Raw genomic sequence first — 17,010 nt, forward strand, 5'->3', positions numbered from 1 at the left:
ATTAATGATGGAGCATGAACCCAGGTTGAAGTGTACAATTTGGTTATAACTACTGACAGTTATCAAACACCACCCTATCTGCTGAGAGCAAGAAATGCCTTTATGCCACTAATCCTGAGATTCTTGAGGGAAAACTAATTTCACAAACAACTTTTGAAAGAATCCATATATAATAATAATCCTAAGAACTGCACATATTCAGGGTATTAGAAAAGATGTTTTCTTTTGTAAGGCATCAATGATTAAATTAATATGCATATCTAACAAAAGATGGTTAATACTCATAAAACCGTGAACCTTTTCTTTTAAACTTCTCTAGTTCCTGCTACTTTTACCATCTTGAATAAGAAAAGAATGCCTCGTCTAATCAACTATGGTTATTAAAAAAAACTAAGACATCTGAAACTATTAGGCACATCAAAGGTACGTTTATGTAGGTCAAGGTTCCCTTCTTAAGGGGCACATGAGTTACCTGGCACATTATACATATGGAACTGTAATGATCATCCACTAAATTCAACTTTCACATTTTTAGTTAAACTGAAAGACTTATGTAGTAAATATTCAAATATACCTTATCTTCAGTTACAACTGAATAAGTGTAACATTTTACCAGATAAAAAGCTGGAATTTAAGTATGAGAAACCTTCATACACTGTGCTAGTATTGGTCTCTTCTTTTTAGACAAAAGCCAGTCAGTCATCAATACTTTCAACACAGCAGTTAGAAGATAAACGTCCAAAACAGGTGACTTGGTTGTAGTCCATAATTTAGCAATTCAATGCCACTGGCATCATAATGCTGTGGAGAGCAAGTGTATCTCCGTATTTTAGTCAGATTTGTCTTTCTTCTTTCCTGTTAAGGGCACTTTGTTTACAACAGCAGAGCCAACAGCTGTAACACCTCCAGCCACAGCAGACATGCCCCCTTTCACCAGCCCGATTCCCATGGAAGGCACAGTTGTAACAGCTGTTTTGGTCACCTCCAGACTCTTTCCACCAATCCAAGCCACACCACCAATGGTGGCACCAACAGCTCCCTTTGTAACACTGAAGATACCCCCAGTCACACGGGACAGCATGCCTGGTTGCTGCTGTGGGTGATCTTTCATTGAACCTAATAAGAGAAAATATCATAAGACAGTCAAACGTTAAGTCTTTGTAAGAACAGTACAAATCACTGAGTAACCTTCCTAACAATCAGCAGATTGTATTGAAAAGGTCAACCACATAAATACATATCTGATCAAGACATCAAGAGCTCTTCCCTCAAGGGTATAGTTGTACATGTTTTTGAAACATCTTGGTCCAATGCTAAGTCTTAGTATCTATGAGAGGAAATGCTTTAGAGACTAGACAACTTTCATAAAATAGAAGACTATTTTAAATGTCTCCTTGATTTATAGTTTTATTGCTGTTAATAAAAAAATCTTTATTTTATATCCTAAAAGGAGCATGAAAAAATAAAAAGATAAATATATTTAGCCCTTATTTCCTTGATAGAATTCAATCAGTCATTACTGAAACAACCTTCTTCATTTAAAGCACTGGTTCTCAAGGTATGGTCTGGAACCCTTGAGTATCCCCAGGACCATTTCGGGGTAAAAACTGCTTTCATAATAATATTAACATGTCATTTGTCTTTCACTTTCATTCTGTCACCAGTCTAAAACAGAATTTTCCAGAAGCTAAATGATGGGCAGTAACACAACAGACTAAACACAGAAGACTAAACTGTGAGAATCCAACTCTCTTCTATTAATCCAAATATTAAAGAGATTTGCAACAATTTTAAAACAATGTCGGGAATTCTCCGGTGGTCCAGTGGTTAGGACTCCGCACTTTCACTGCCAAGGGCCTGGATTTGATCCCTGATCGGGGAACTAAGATCCCACAAGCCGCACGGTGTGGCCACAAACAAATCACCCTGCTCACAATTTTTTTTTTGTTTTGGAAAATAGTTTCATATTTTTCAAAAAATATGTTAATTATGTTAATATGTAATGGGCCTACTGAGTTCTTTTCATAATAAAATACTTAATTTCTGTTTTTATTGTTAATACGGCAAATATCAACAAAGACATAAGCTCTTTGGAATCCTTACTTTTTTTTAAAGTAGAAAAGCATCCTGAGACCAAATAATTTGAGAACCACTAACTTAAATATATTTGGGTTTCTATTCTACGTGCTCCTTAATAATGTATTTAAAGAGCTAATATTATATGTAAAAATAGGAAAATTATTCATCACTTAAAATCTTGTTACCTACATATAATCTTTTTTGTAACATGGAGAAACCAGAGCTATGGTTAATACTTCCACTGCCTCAGTAATTTTTATAAAAGAGAGTATGTGATTTAAGTATCTAGTTTGTAAAAACTCTTCATATACTCCCAGAAAAGGTAACATCAATATGAGAAATTCAGATTTATTGTCACGAGTCTTTTTTCTTTGGTTTCTTTGTTTGTTTAATAGAGGCACTCAAACTGGCATGTAACCCCAAACTCCAGCATAAAATGACTAGCAGGAAGATTTCATAAAAATTTGCTTCTGCCAGCCTCAAACACACACAGACCTTTTCTCCTTCATAATCTAATGACTCAGGCAGCGACAACACGTGAGCAATAGTGTTTTTATTTTTTTTAATTTCATGAAAAAGTACTTGGTAACTATACAGTTCAGGCTATAACCACTAAAAAGGTATAATCTCACGCAAGAAAGGTAAATTCTTGGGTACATAAGTTCAACTAAGACACCCAAAGCTACTATAACCTAGCAGAATGTGGTTATCAGAGAAGATAACACTGGAAAACCAACAATATTTGAAAGAGCAAAAAAAATCTGAAATTTGAGTTTCTTTAAATACACAGACACAAATGTACCTTGAGTAAGATTTTCTTTTCACTGTTTGGAGATTTTACATCCTTTCACAAGGAAGAAAGTCTCATTGATTAGCCAAAATAGCTCACTGATGAAAATATAGCAATGGCTAAATTTATAAAACCAACTGTTTAACTGAAACTGAGTAATAAGCATAGTTAATATAAAATTTTAAAATAGCTGAAATAAAAGACTTAAGACATAGATAAGCATTTGAATATATTAATTATAAAATTATGATGGAAAGGATTACATAAGTGGTCATTCTTTTGTAATCAAGGTTAGTAACACTAGGAAAAGGGGGGAAAATCTTGATTTGAGGATAAAACAGATAACTACCTCATGCTGAATACCTCATTAGTATTATCCTGCTATGCCAAATTTGGTGTACATGCATTTAATGAAGACAATTTTTCTTAGTGAAATCAGATAAATACTAATGCTGTTGATCTCATAATTACAGTGTACTCTTTTTTTTAAATTACAGTGTACTCTTAATTACCACCATATAAATTATCCACTTTGCAGACTACTTTTAACAGGTTGCCAATATAAAGACATCCCTGAGGCTGTTCTCTTCCTTAACAATCATGCTCCTGGACAGCCTTTATCTCTTTCCTGACTTCTTTCTCATAAGTCCTTCCTAACTTTCTCATTGAGCCCTAACTTTTCTTTTCAAAACTCTAGACTTCTAGTCCTAAAAAATAAAGAGAGAAAATAAAGAAAACAGCTAGTCTGTTTCTGTAAATAGTGAGGACATGCATGTGTGCATTTAGTGTTTCCAAAGATTTTTGAAGTAAAGGTAAGAATAAAATGATTCCTGGGCTTCCCTGGTGGTGCAGTGGTTGAGAATCTGCCTGCCAATGCAGGGGACACGGGTTCGAACCCTGGTCTGGGAAGATCCCACATGCCGCGGAGCAACTAGGCCCATGAGCCACAATTACTGAGCCTGCGCGTCTGGAGCCTGTGCTCCGCAACAAGAGAGGCCACGATAGTGAGAGGCCCGCGCACCGCGATGAAGAGTGGCCCCCGCTTGCCGCAACTAGAGAAAGCCCTCGCACAGAAACGAAGACCCAACACAGCCAAAAATAAATAAATAAATAAATAAACCCAAGAGTTAAAAAAAAAAAGATTCCAGATGTCACAATTTTCACACAAAAATAAATTAAGCAGACTCTAAAACCATGTATTAAAAAAGGAAGAGTTACCCATTATAATGTAATGAATAATAGTTTAACAACAAATCTCAAGTGCCTCTTTTTTTTTTTTTTTTTTAACTTTTGCGTTTATTTATTTTATTTATTTATTTATTTATGGCTGTGTTGGGTCTTCGTTTCTGTGCGAGGGCTTTCTCTAGTTGTGGCAAGTGGGGGCCACTCTTCATCGCGGTGCACGGGCCTCTCATTATCGCGGCCTCTCTTGTTGCGGAGCACAGGCTCCAGACGCGCAGGCTCAGTAACTGTGGCTCACGGGCCTAGTTGTTCCACGGCATGTGGGATCTTCCCAGACCAGGGCTCGAACCCGTGTCCCCTGCATTGGCAGGCAGATTCTCAACCACTGCGCCACCAGGGAAGCCCTCAAGTGCCTCTTGAAGTGAGTTTTTGTATGCATGACATAACCTAGTCCATCCTTCCTCTGCACCTCACCCAACTCTTTACAAATGAAAGGATACTCGTGAAATGGTCTTAAAAGAATAAAAGAGTAGCAGAAAAATATTGATAGACCTTATATAAAAGTTAAATTGTGTCCCCATTTACCAATAATCTATGCTTTCTTATTAAAAGCTAAAAATGTTTAAGTATTTTTGGAACACATTTACTGACAAGGAAAACAGGTTATGTTACTTTAAAGTTAATGAAAACAATCAGAAGTTTAATTCACTAGGATTTTTTTCATTCTTAGTATTACAGATGCATACTTACCTTCTGGTGGTTCATCACTAAGGTATGATGGGATTTCTTGTTGATTTTTATCTGTCTGATTCATGATCTCCTAAAAAAACACACACATTTCATTTTAATTTCAACATCTGAGACTACCTCTTTTTATATGCTTGATCAAGACTTAATCAACTTTATTCAGATAAACAACATTTTATTTATTTTTTTTTTATTTTGGCTGAGCCACACAACCAGGGATTGAACCTGGGCCACAGCAGTGAAAGCGCAGGATCCTAATTACTAGACCACCAGCAAACTCCTGATAAGCAACATTTTTAAAACAACCATAACAAGACTACTTCACCTTGTCTGTCTCCTACTTTGTGGTGTTTGAGAAATACTTTCAATTATACTAGTGGACAACATAAATCTTATCTCAAATCAAGCAAAGATTGGCAGGCATGGTACAAGCTTTCCTATGTTGTTACTGCTGCTTCAACTTAAATTGAAAATTACCAACTGAAAGTTGGAAGGTGGGGGTTAGCAGACAAAAATTTTAAGTGCCTCATCCTACAGAATTTATTTCACAACAGACTCAAAGAAAAACCTATACTATGAACTAAAACACATGTTCTATCTGAAAATTTCCTCAAAAACATGACATTCTTCTCCTATAAAGATGACAGCACCAATCTGAATCACTAAGAGAAGGATTTTGATTACTTTTTTATTGTTACTTTTAGAACTCGTATGAACAGAAGTAGCAAAAGAATTCAAAATCTACTATAAAAACATATATATATATATACTATAGACTACGTCTAAGTACAAGTAATAATGGAAACTAAGAAATAAAATAAGCTATGTTGGGATGAAGAACACATAAACTTTCTTTTCCCAATCTCCTTACTATCTTAAAATATTTGATTTTATATTCCATTGACTAAGTAAAGATTAAAACAAGTCAAGATTGGTCTAAAAGCTTTCTTGCTTGGCCAGAAAACTAGGGTTGTGATCCCAGTAGTCAACTAAGTATTTCTTAGTCATAAAACCATGAAGCCTAAATTATTGTATCTGTACATATATAATACAACAGATTTTAAAGGATATTGTAAAATCCTGCCATCTGCAAAACAACATGGATGAACCTTGAGGACATTATGCTAAGTGAAATAAGTCAGACATAGAAAGACAAATACTATATTATGTCACTTACATATATGGAATCTAAAAAGGCCAAACTCATAGAAAGGTGGTTGCACGGGGCGGGGGGTGTGGGGTAGGGGAAATAAGATGTTGGTCAAAGGGTACAAGCTTCCTGTTACAAGAGGAATAAGTTCTGAGGACCTAATGCACAGCATGATGACTATAGTTAAAACTACTGCATTGTATACTTGAAAGTTGCTACGAGTAGATCTTAAAATGTTCTCACCATAACAACAAAAGTTAATTATATGAGTTGAAGGATGTGTTAACTAACCTTAATCTGGTAAACATTCTGCAATATATATGTGTATCAAACCATTACATTATACACCTTAAACTTACACAATGCTGTATGTCAATTATATTTCAATAAAGCTCGGGAAAAAAAGAATATTGTGAAAACTACCAATGTACTTTAATACGCTGATTAAAAAATTATTGAGTACCTACTAAGGGTCATGTTTTAGGTGCATGGGATATAGCTGTGATCAATACAGACCAAAAAAATCTCTGCCATCATGAACATTCCATATTGGCTAGTGGGGAAGACAATAAATAAATATTCAAAGAATATACTGTATATCAAATGGTGTTAAATGCTATGGAGAAAAAGGCATGAAGGGGAAGAGGATGTGATATTTTAAATGGGAGAGTCTGTGAAGGCCTCATTGTGGTGACATCCCAAAGGAGGTAAGGATACAAGATATCCTTTCTGCCTTGAGGGCTCTTGGGTCAAGAGCCCTCAAGGCAGAAAAAACAGTAAACGCAAAGGTCCTGAGGTAGGAGCTTACTACAGACAAGAAGGAACAGCCAGAAAAATGTGGCAGGGGCTGCAGCAAAAGGCAGTAGAAGAAGAGGTCAGAGTGAGGTCTGGATGACATAGGCCCATATAGGCCATCGTGGCAATCAGCTTTTTAACTCTGAGATGGGGAGCCAGTGAAAGGCACTGACCAGAGGGGTAATGTGTTCTGATTTACACTTTTTAAAGATCATTCTCGCTGTGTGGGGAGAACAAGCAATCAGAAAGCAAGAACAGAGACAGAAAGACCAATTGGGAGAGTTAATGTTTTCAAGGTTCACACGTATTGCAACGTTTATCAGAACTAATTTTAAGTGGTCAAAGAAGGGTCAGGGAAGTTCCCCTTTCCTTTATGACTCCTACTGCTTTCAGCACCAGATGATCAGATGAAAAGTCATTCATATTTCCTTCTATATTTCAATAATTCAGGCAAAACACACTGGTGGCAAATGAGGGTGGCAGAGGTAGCAGTGTGAGAAGTGGGATTTTTCAAAGGTAATTTAACTTCATGTAATTCAACCTGAAACGTCTTTCAAACCTAAACCCTGTGTAACATGGGACTTCACTGCACCCCACAGCATCCAGCAGCATACGTCCTGTGCTTAAATAAATATCTTTTAGTTGCTCTAGTGAAAACCCTGACTCAGACCACTGATCAAGAGCACCTAATCTTATGCTGGTCTGGTTTGTCAATTTAGCATATCGTCCCATATACACTTAAGATTTTAAAAGTAACAGTAAAGATATGTAATCTCTGACAAAAAAAAAAAAAACTGAAAGAGTATCAGCTGATGCATTACTGGGAGAAGGAGTTCCTGATTGATTTGCCTTAATTTTAAAACTCCCTTAAGCCAGAAATTAAATTAATTAATTAATTAAATTTATGTCCATTCATATTTATATTTTTTTAATTTATCATCATGGTAAGATCATGAAAAATTATACAGCATAGTGTTTAAAGTTCTGGGATCAGAGAGCCTCCTGCAATTGAATCCCAACTTGACTATAAACTATATGGCCGAGGACAAATAACTTCATCAGATCCTTGCTGTTCAAGAAATAGAAATTAGGGCTTCCCTGGTGGCGCAGTGGTTGAGAATCTGCCTGCCAAGGCAGGGGACACGGGTTCGAGCCCTGGTCTGGGAAGATCCCACATGCCGCAGAGCAACTAGGCCCGTGAGCCACAACTACTGAGCCTGCGCGTCTGGAGCCTGTGCTCCGCAACAAGAAAGGCCGCGACAGTGAGAGGCCCGTGCACCGTGATGAAGAGTGGCCCCCGCTTGCCGCAACTAGAGAAAGCCCTTGCACAGAAACGAAGACCCAACACAGCCAAAAATAAATAATTAAATAAATAAATTTTAAAAATTTTTAAAAAATAAAGGAATTCCTTTAAAAAAAAAAAGAAATAGAAATTAAAGATATTCTAGCCCTAACTCTAAGATGAGAATACTATTTAACAATTCAAAACAAAACATGCAGAAACTCCTGGCAGAATGGCCAGAAGTGTGTGTGTCCCTTCCTGAAGAATAACTATTTTGGAGTCACTTTCTTCCCCATTGGACTGTTAATTCCAAAAGGAGAGACACTTTGTCAAGCTTACTCAGCACTGTGATCCCAGTATCTGTATACCAAGAGATCATCTGGCTGATCAACTAATCAATAGATGTCACAGTATTCTGTACAGAAATATGGGGATACTATATACACACATACATCTTACATATTTTAGCTGGAGTTTTAAAACAGGTGTGCTAGTAACTGCATACATTTTAAAACTGCTTTTCTGTATATATCCCACAAATCTCTACCAAAAGTCTTAACCTTTTCCTCCTAATACAGAATCCTTTTTAAAAAAAAATAATTTTTCCACATATATCTATCTTGTAATTTAAAAAAGAAAAAGACCATCATTTTAAAAGAGTAGAGCTGCTTTATACAATGATAGCATAAAAAACGTATGCAATTCATCTAAATAGTATGAACTGACTTTATTCTGCCAGTAGGCAATGAGGAGCCATCAGCCGAGTAACACCGTCAGATCTGTGTTTTAAGAAGCTAACTAAAGCAAGATCAGATGGAAGGACACAGATTAAATCCAGTAAGTGGCTACTTGAGTAGTCCAGTGAGATGGAATAGCAGTCTGAACTCTGCCAATTTTTCCTGTCTAAATAAATGTTTGGACCAAAATCCTAGGATTCACCCTCGATTTCCTCTAGTTTTACATTCCCCTCAAATCATCGGTAAATTCTCTTGCCTGAATAAATCCAGAATACATCAGCTCTACTGCTACCACTTTTAACTAAGCCATCATAATCTCTTATTTGGACAACTACAGAATCTCTTAACTGGCCTCCAAGCTTCCGCCTGTGCTCTTCCTTCAGTCTAGCCATGTCATACTCTGATTAAAACCCTCCAACTGCTTCCTATTTTGCCCAGAATAAAATCCAGAGTCCTTCCCTTTGCCTTTGAGGGCCCAACATCTAATACCCCGATAGCATCTCCTACCACTCTGCCTCTTGCTCAATCCAGCTTGGTAACATGGGCTTCCTTGCTCATCTTTTCCTGAAAGGCTCTTCCCCAGTATATGTACCTGACTTGATTCCTTACTTTCTTCAGGTCTTTGTGCAAATGTCCCCTTCTCAGAAGTCTTCCCTGACCACCTTATAATAGATTAGCACCCTCCTTTCCCTATCATTTTCACCTAACACACTGCTCTATTTTCTTCATTGCTTTTATTGTCACTTGATATATATGTTTACTTTGTGTCACTCCCAATTAGAATGTAAGCTCTATTGGAACAAAGCTTGGTTTTGTCACTGCTCCATTCCCAGAGCCTTAATTAATGCCTGATGTGTGGCGGATACTCAAATACTTGACTTTTTTGTATGAAGTAGAACATAACTTGGGTATTAATGTGAGAGAAAAGGAGAATATAGGGTGTAAAATTTCTAGCATGAGAAACTAAATAGAAATGGTGATGAAGACAGGACTGGAGAGGAGAATATGGACATTTTTTTAAATGCTTATTGCGGCAAGAACACTTAACAAATAAGTGTACACAGTATTGTTGACTATCGGTACAGTGAAAGGAGAGAAACTAAATAGAAATGATGATGAAGACAGGACTGGAGAGGAGAAGATGGACATTTTTTTAAATGTTTATTGAGGCAAGAACACTTAACAAATAAGTGTACACAGTATTGTTGACTATGGGTTCAGTGAAAGGACTTGTTCTTGAACAGCTATTTGAGACGCCTTCAGGCCATCTACAGGAGACTTTTAGCGGGCAATTGTATTTAAAAGGGCCTGAAAGTCAGCATGAAGTCAGAGTAAGAGTTGAGGTCCTGAGAATGGTCTGAAGTGATAGCTGAAGCTGCAGGGGGTGAGTGATATGATCAAGGAAAAGAGTAGTAAGAGAGCAGACCGATAAGCTTATATAGACTGTTCATGTTTAAGAGGTGAGCAAAAGAGAAGCCAGCAAAAACAAACAAAATACACCTGAAGATAAATAGTCAAATGAGACAGCCTCATGGAAGGCAAGAGATGAATTTATAAGCTTCCTAAAGATACATACAATGCAAACATTAAAATAATTTATGAAGATCAAATACTATGGATAAATGTTAATGTTGTATTTAGAGGATATAAAAGGCATGTATCATATGATACTATTTTTTTTTAAGTGCGCATAAAAAGACTGAAAGTAAATATACCAAAGTGTTAACAAAGATTGCCACTAGGGGGTAGAAGTTACACATATGGAGGGAATAGATATATAGTATTTCTACATAGAGAGAAATATATATACTTAACATCTACATTTTAATTTTCTACCATAAACATGTATTGATCTTGTAATTAAAGAATAATACATATTTTTAAGTCTTAGAAATCAGTGATACTCATAAAGGATATTTTTAAAGATGATACAGTTCATCTACCTAGTTATTGTAGGTAGCTATTGTTATCCTCAAATCAAGTTGATCACCTAAAAAACAATGTTCTTGAACCACAAAATGCTGACTTGAAGGAAAGATCACTGAGTTTTATTCACGGTTATGTTCCCCCACCCTCCCCCAGCCCGGTCCTGACAGCACACAAAGACCTTCACTCTTACAGCTCTTTTCCCTGATTTACAGTTTGAAAATCTTATTTATACTCTTACCATTTTTTTTTTTAAGTACATGTTTTGGTTGTAAGCTGACACATAGTATTTATGTAATAAATGGGATAAAAATATCATCTGTATCCACATTAACTTTAAGCATCATAAGAAAAGATGCATACCAATATATGGTCCAAATTTTTGGTTTAAAAAAAACAAAAGATAACTTCAAGCTAGATTCATGCTCTTCAAAGGTACTTCTTTAAGAATAGGCAGTGCTATGCCAGGGGCTTCAAGAACCACAGGAGAGACATGAATTTTACTACACAGTAATTTAAAATAGTTTTGCTTTTGAATACACACTAATTAAAAAGTTAAATGAAAAGTGCTTGGGAATTTTTAAAGATAACTAGACTTTCAAGAAATTTCATTCTTGCCTAGAGCCTCTTTAGGGTATACTCTCAGATTCACCAGCTCTCTCTTCCCTGCCCAACCACGCTCCCACCTCCCTCGAGTTTATTCCGCTCTTAAATTACATTCACAGTTACATTTACTAGTGTTACCAAGAGTTATAAACAGGATTATCAATAAAGTAGAAAATCTGGAGTTGTGCAGGCCAGAAGCCTGGCTACCTAGACCAGAAGAAATTGGCTTTGAAAGCCCTAAGAGGCCACAGAGATTGATTTTTGTTTTGTATACATATATTTTAATGTTTAAGTTTCTCGTATATCACTTGTATTAACAGCAAGTATGTAGTATTCAAATTCCTACAGAACTCTTAGGGGAATAAAAATTATGCAAAAGCTCTAAGTATATGGAATATATTTTTCTGAATCCCTAATTTGATCATAAGACACCAAGTTACCTTATAAAGGTATTTTTGCTAAAATCCTTAACTATCTGTAATGCCATCTATACTTTTTACTTACATAAACCATTCCCAACCTCTACATACATATATGTGCCAAACTTTTAGTGATATTACTTCTTTAGGATATTATCACTTTATCACTAGGAGAAATGCTTTTTATATTACCATGCTGTTCATTATCGTCATTACATTTTTTTTTCTCTTAAATTAGGAATTGTGAAGACAAATATGGCCCTAATCTCCTAAAACTGGAAGAGGTAAATAATCTGCTTAGTAAAATTTTAAAGCATACAGGTAAAGACAAATAACAACTGACAGTAAAAGTATCAAAAAGACCATTTAAAAATGTTACCCTTAAACAACATTATTAAATTCTATGCAAACCATCTGCCCTAAACTCAACATATACTTGGGTCCCTGCTATGTGCCAGGCACCCTGCTAGGCGCTAAAGGTTTCAGTGTGATTAAACACACAGAGGACTACACTAAGCCAGAGTTTACAATCCAGTGGTTATATACTTTACCAGCGTTAATCAATTTAGTTTCATTCAAAAACAAAAAAAAGTCTGTTCTATAGGAACTCATAATGCACAGAAATTTCTATTAAAAAACATAGTTTCTTAAGGAAGGCAATAAAGACAGAAAACAGCCTTGAGATCAGGACAAATAATTTAACTTACTCTATGGACATAAATCAGTTTTACCATTTGGTCCTGACATGTGAACAAACTATTACAGTACCAACGAAAACTGGTCATAAGTATGTTTTTTTTTAAAGAAATTATGAAATGTGAAAGAGTTCTCTGCTATAGACTGCAATTCATCAGCAGTTCCTTTAAGCATTTTAGGCCAGGGAGAAATAATTCTTGTCCAGTACAACAGTATCATAGATATAGGCAGCTGGTAAATATATTGAGCAAGGATTTATAACAACACTATTCCCTAGAGGGTAATTTATTCTAATAATAGAAATAAGTAAACAATGGACCCCCCCCCCCTTTTTTTAAAGGAAAACAGGTGAATCAATGTTGTTTGTGGATATCTGTAACATTTTATATATAAAGTTTTCATTAATAATAAAAACAAAATCTGAAAACAGTACTCAAATGTGCCTATGGCAACACCCTTCTGTGTACCAAGGGAAGTTAAAAAGCACTAATACATTGTATATGAAGCCTAACTACAAAATACAATGCACAACAGTTTACCTTCAAAGCCACTTCAAATATTTCTTATTAAACAGTAACTGCCAATTTCCCTATAGGAAAAAGACTATAAATGAATTAGCTAAATTTTTCTACATATTTTATAAATAGGAACTTTGCCACATCCTCACTCCTATGTTTTAGCTTCTTTGCCAAATAACTATAAGGAGCTTCAAAAAATACATTTATACAGAGCTTTAACTCACATACACCAACAAACTGCGTATATTAAAACACCAGCTTACTGTTTTTAGGCTTCTCTAGTTAACCAACTATCCTGAACAGGTTGCTTTTAAAAATGGCCCCTGCCCATTAAATCAACAGCAAGTGAACTACAAGAAACGCACTGAATGTGGCAGGAAAGTAAAAGTAATCTGCCAGTAAAACTTACACCTAGTGACAAGTAACAACTGACAGTATCAAAATGGCAATTTTTAAGTGTTGCCCTTAAATGAAACATTAAGGAGAATTACAATAACTTATCAAACCAAATAACCAGTACACCAGTCATTTTCACTACATTATACCTCATTAGTTCAACAGATATTTGTGTCCCTACTATGTGTCACAAATAGTGACACTGTGTTACACACTGAAGTTTCAGCCTGAACGAGAATGTCAAGGCCCTACTCTGAGGGTGTTTATATATAAACCAGTAAGATACCTTCAGGAAGTAGCAAAACAACAACTACTCAATGACTAAAACAAAGAAGGTAAAGATTTTCCTGGAGTTTAAAAAAAAAAAAAAAGAGAACCACACACAAGAACTACTTATACTTTTCTAACGATGTTCCCTACATAAGGGCATATTTTTACTGAGCTTGCTTTCTAGTACATATGTTATAAAAAAGACTAAAGAAATTAAAGTGAAAAAAATCAAAATAGGATGCATGAGTTTATTAAAACTTCCTTCCTTCTTTCTTTAAAAAAACAGACATGGACACATACTCGCAGACATATACCTGTTGATGTGATATCAATATTCCTGGGGAGCCCTTTAGAGCACCCACACCAGTGGACGTTTTAAAGGTTAAACAACAGTATAGAACAAATAATCACAGAGAGTAAATAAAGTGTTTTCACGTGGAATTAGTTCACAAGGGCAAAATAAATAAACTCTCCTCCTTCTCTAGGTGTTTCTAAACCTTTGCCGGTGGCCCCTTCCGGAGCCCCCCCTGCCCCCCACTGATCCCTTTGGGCACTAGCAAGTTTCCTTTTTTTTTTTTCTTTTAAGCAGAGGGAGTGACGTGGCAGGAGAGGCAGAAAATGACCCTGGAGGAGCCCTGGCTAGGGCTGAGCTCAGCACCTCCTCCCTCCGCTCCACGTTGTACACCCAGCAAACCCCACTCCCACAGGGTTCCAGAATTCTTATGTCTTCTAACGTACAAGAGGCGATCTGTTTAGGAGAGGGGACCTGATCCTAAGTGGGAGCCTGGGAACCAGTCTTAAGGCTGCGTGTGCATAGCAGGCACGGTTTTTATTTAGACTCGGGAGGCAGTGATGGCACTGGTGGGTGCTCCAGCAGTCCCCCAGTCACCCCCCGGCGCCGTCAGCGCCTCTCTCCACTGCTACACTTCCAAGTTCAGGTTAGGTGTGGGGGTAGGGCTACCTAGGAAGAGCACTGGGAATGTCCACTGGTCAAGGATCGTGTACTTGAACCCAAGAGAGTGGTTTATCAACAAGTTAGGAGTTAGCGGGGCGGGGAAGCCCAGCACGCAGCCCCTCGGCCGCATCCCTATCCTCTCGCAGGCTGCTGGCGCCCTCCCACCCCCATTTCCCCGGCCTGATACCCCAGGAGCTAAGAAGACAGGCGGAAGCGTCCAAGGAGGGTCCCCAATCTCAAACCACGGCGGGGGAGTCAGAGACACGTAAAAGGGGGTAACCCGGCCAGCGAACCTCCACCCGCCCCCAACATCGTCCCGCCCCTCCCCCTTCCCCGCTAAGCAGCAGCACCCCCCCCCCCAAAAAAAGGCCCCGCTCCGGGCACCCAGGCCCGGGCAGGGAGACGGTGAGGTGCAGAAGAGCTAACAGAGCTAACGGAAAAAGGCAACAGAGAGGAGGGCAGGAAGAAGCCGGGACGGCGCCCCCTACCCTCCCGGCCCGACTTACTCACCGCCGGGTCGGGGGCCGGCGCCGGGGCCGGGCGGAGGAGCGGGCAGCACCTAGGAGGGCTGAGGCGGCCTGAGCGGCGGGCACAGCCCCGGGCAGCTGCGGGCTCCGGAGACGCCTCCTCTAGCTGTGGAACCAGAAGACAAGGTTGGCGACGGTGGCTTCTGGCTGCGGACGTGGCGCCGGACGCGACCCGCCTCCTCCACCGCCTCCTCCGCTCCCGCCTCCTCCCGCGGCTCGCGCTTCGATGCGCACGCGCACCCCGAGCCCCTCCCGCTCCTATCCGGCACACGCCCACCCGTTTCTCGAACTGCCCAGCCCTCCCAACCACCCCCAGCCTGTCGCCTCCCGACGTGCGCACGCGCGAGGCTCCCTCCCGCCCCGCCGGCCAACTCCCGCCCCTTCGCCTGCCTGGTGACACCGCGAGAATCCAGGGCCGGCCTGTGCGCGCCTCCTCCTGGGCCTCCCGCCCCTTTCCCCCGCCGTCCAATCAGATCGGGCAAGGGGCACGGATCCTCGAGAAGCCGTAGGCGGCGGTCCTGCGCCCCGGGCAGTAACGCCTGCGGCTCCCTGAAGTCCCCGTTCCGCCGCGAGTAACGGTCGCTCCGAATTCCGAACCTTCGCCCTAGAGAAGATGAGACGGTCGCCAGTTTCTCCGGCTCTTCGCCCGGGGCCTCGACATTCCCTTACCTGCTTCCCCTCCGGGGAGTGACGAGCTGGGCCTGCTCTCCGCCCTTCCCTTTGGGGCTCTTTACGAGCCTCTGTTTACTGTCCAGGTGACAGGGGTGACAAGAGAGACAGTGCTCACTTATTATTGTTGTTGTTGAGAGACATTACTCATTTATTATTGTTGTTGTTACCATTATTATTATTTGAAATCTCCTCTGCCCTAGAATTGAGCTTCTTGAGAGTAAGAACTCCGGTTCGTCGTCGTCACCCACCGCTTACCGCAGTGCCGAGGGTTCGCCAGGCGCTGGCAGTTTGCTGAAGAGAGTGGGTGTTTATAGTGAAAAGAAGTGAGTTGGAAATTAGAAAACCTGGCTTCGCGCGCCTCCCTCGCCATCTGCCGCCTGGCGCGGCGCCTCTTGAGGTCTCCCCGCCTAGACCGAGGCTCTGCTCGCCGTTCTGGAAGGTGTTGAGAAGAGTGTAGCGGTAAGAGGATAGTGTCTGGACCTAAACCCCTTGTGAGGCGAGGCATCTCGCTCCGCGCTTCAGAGCGGGGGTTGTGACGTCCACCTCGCGGGTGGTTGCCAGGAGTAAGCAAGTTGCGAAAAGGCTACTGAACTAGATGAAAGGTATCTGTTAACTTTTCTCTGCCTCTCTTTCCACACCTGTAAAACGAAGATGACAGGAAGTCCATCATAGATTTTTCGAGAGAATCAAAGGAGATGGTGGGTGTGAAAGGGATCTGTAAACTGAATTCCTATATAGGTGTGAGATCTTCCTTCACCATTCGGTTAGCAAGACAAAACATACCCTCATGTGTGTAAATAACCTTACAAAGTGTTTCTTCGAGTGCAAAATAATCAGGGAGGGGCAACTGAAGGATACGTGTTGACAAGGCCCAGAAAAGGACATGTTAACTTAGCAAAGCATCCTGGAAGAAGCTGCCTTTGAGCCAGGTCTTAAATAGAGTGGACCAAATATAGTCTGTGGTTTCAGCATAATGACCGATTTTTCAAAGCAGCGGCTTAAATCCACTTAGACCATTGTTCTGAGACTATCAAGATATTTCAGTTTTCCAGACCTTAAAGGAGAAATGAAATAATCTTGTCACTTTAAAATATGATTTGGATGGTTAGCAGGATCTGTGGTTTGTCGTGTGTACCCAGCATGTGAAGAGGTGTGAAGCAACTCTATTTTCTTGTTATCACAGAAACCACTTAATATGTGACCTTTCCAGCGTGAATGCTAGGCAGACTTTACTGGCACCATTACCTGGACTATTTCTAGTTT

At 39.4% G+C, this 17,010-nt stretch overlaps 1 protein-coding gene across 2 annotated transcripts; it reads right to left on the reverse strand.

Annotated features, from left to right (window-relative positions):
• Positions 1-408: 408 nt before the first annotated feature.
• Positions 409-15,274, reverse strand: TMEM263 (transmembrane protein 263). 2 transcript variants are annotated; one of them, XM_061204977.1, is made up of 3 exons: positions 15,059-15,274; positions 4,802-4,871; positions 409-1,116 (listed from the first exon to the last, which is right to left on the reverse strand). In XM_061204977.1, exons 2-3 carry the CDS (start codon positions 4,863-4,865, stop codon positions 830-832), a joined length of 351 nt encoding a protein of 116 aa, XP_061060960.1. In that variant the 5' UTR covers positions 4,866-4,871; positions 15,059-15,274; the 3' UTR covers positions 409-829. The 2 variants fall into 2 exon arrangements, with proteins under 2 accessions (XP_061060960.1, XP_061060961.1); XM_061204978.1 differs by lacking the exon at positions 4,802-4,871.
• Between the last annotated feature and the right edge of the window lie 1,736 nt (positions 15,275-17,010).

The sequence above is a fragment of the Eubalaena glacialis genome, chromosome 11 (genome assembly GCF_028564815.1).
Source record: "Eubalaena glacialis isolate mEubGla1 chromosome 11, mEubGla1.1.hap2.+ XY, whole genome shotgun sequence".
NCBI classification, from domain to species: Eukaryota; Metazoa; Chordata; class Mammalia; order Artiodactyla; family Balaenidae; genus Eubalaena; species Eubalaena glacialis.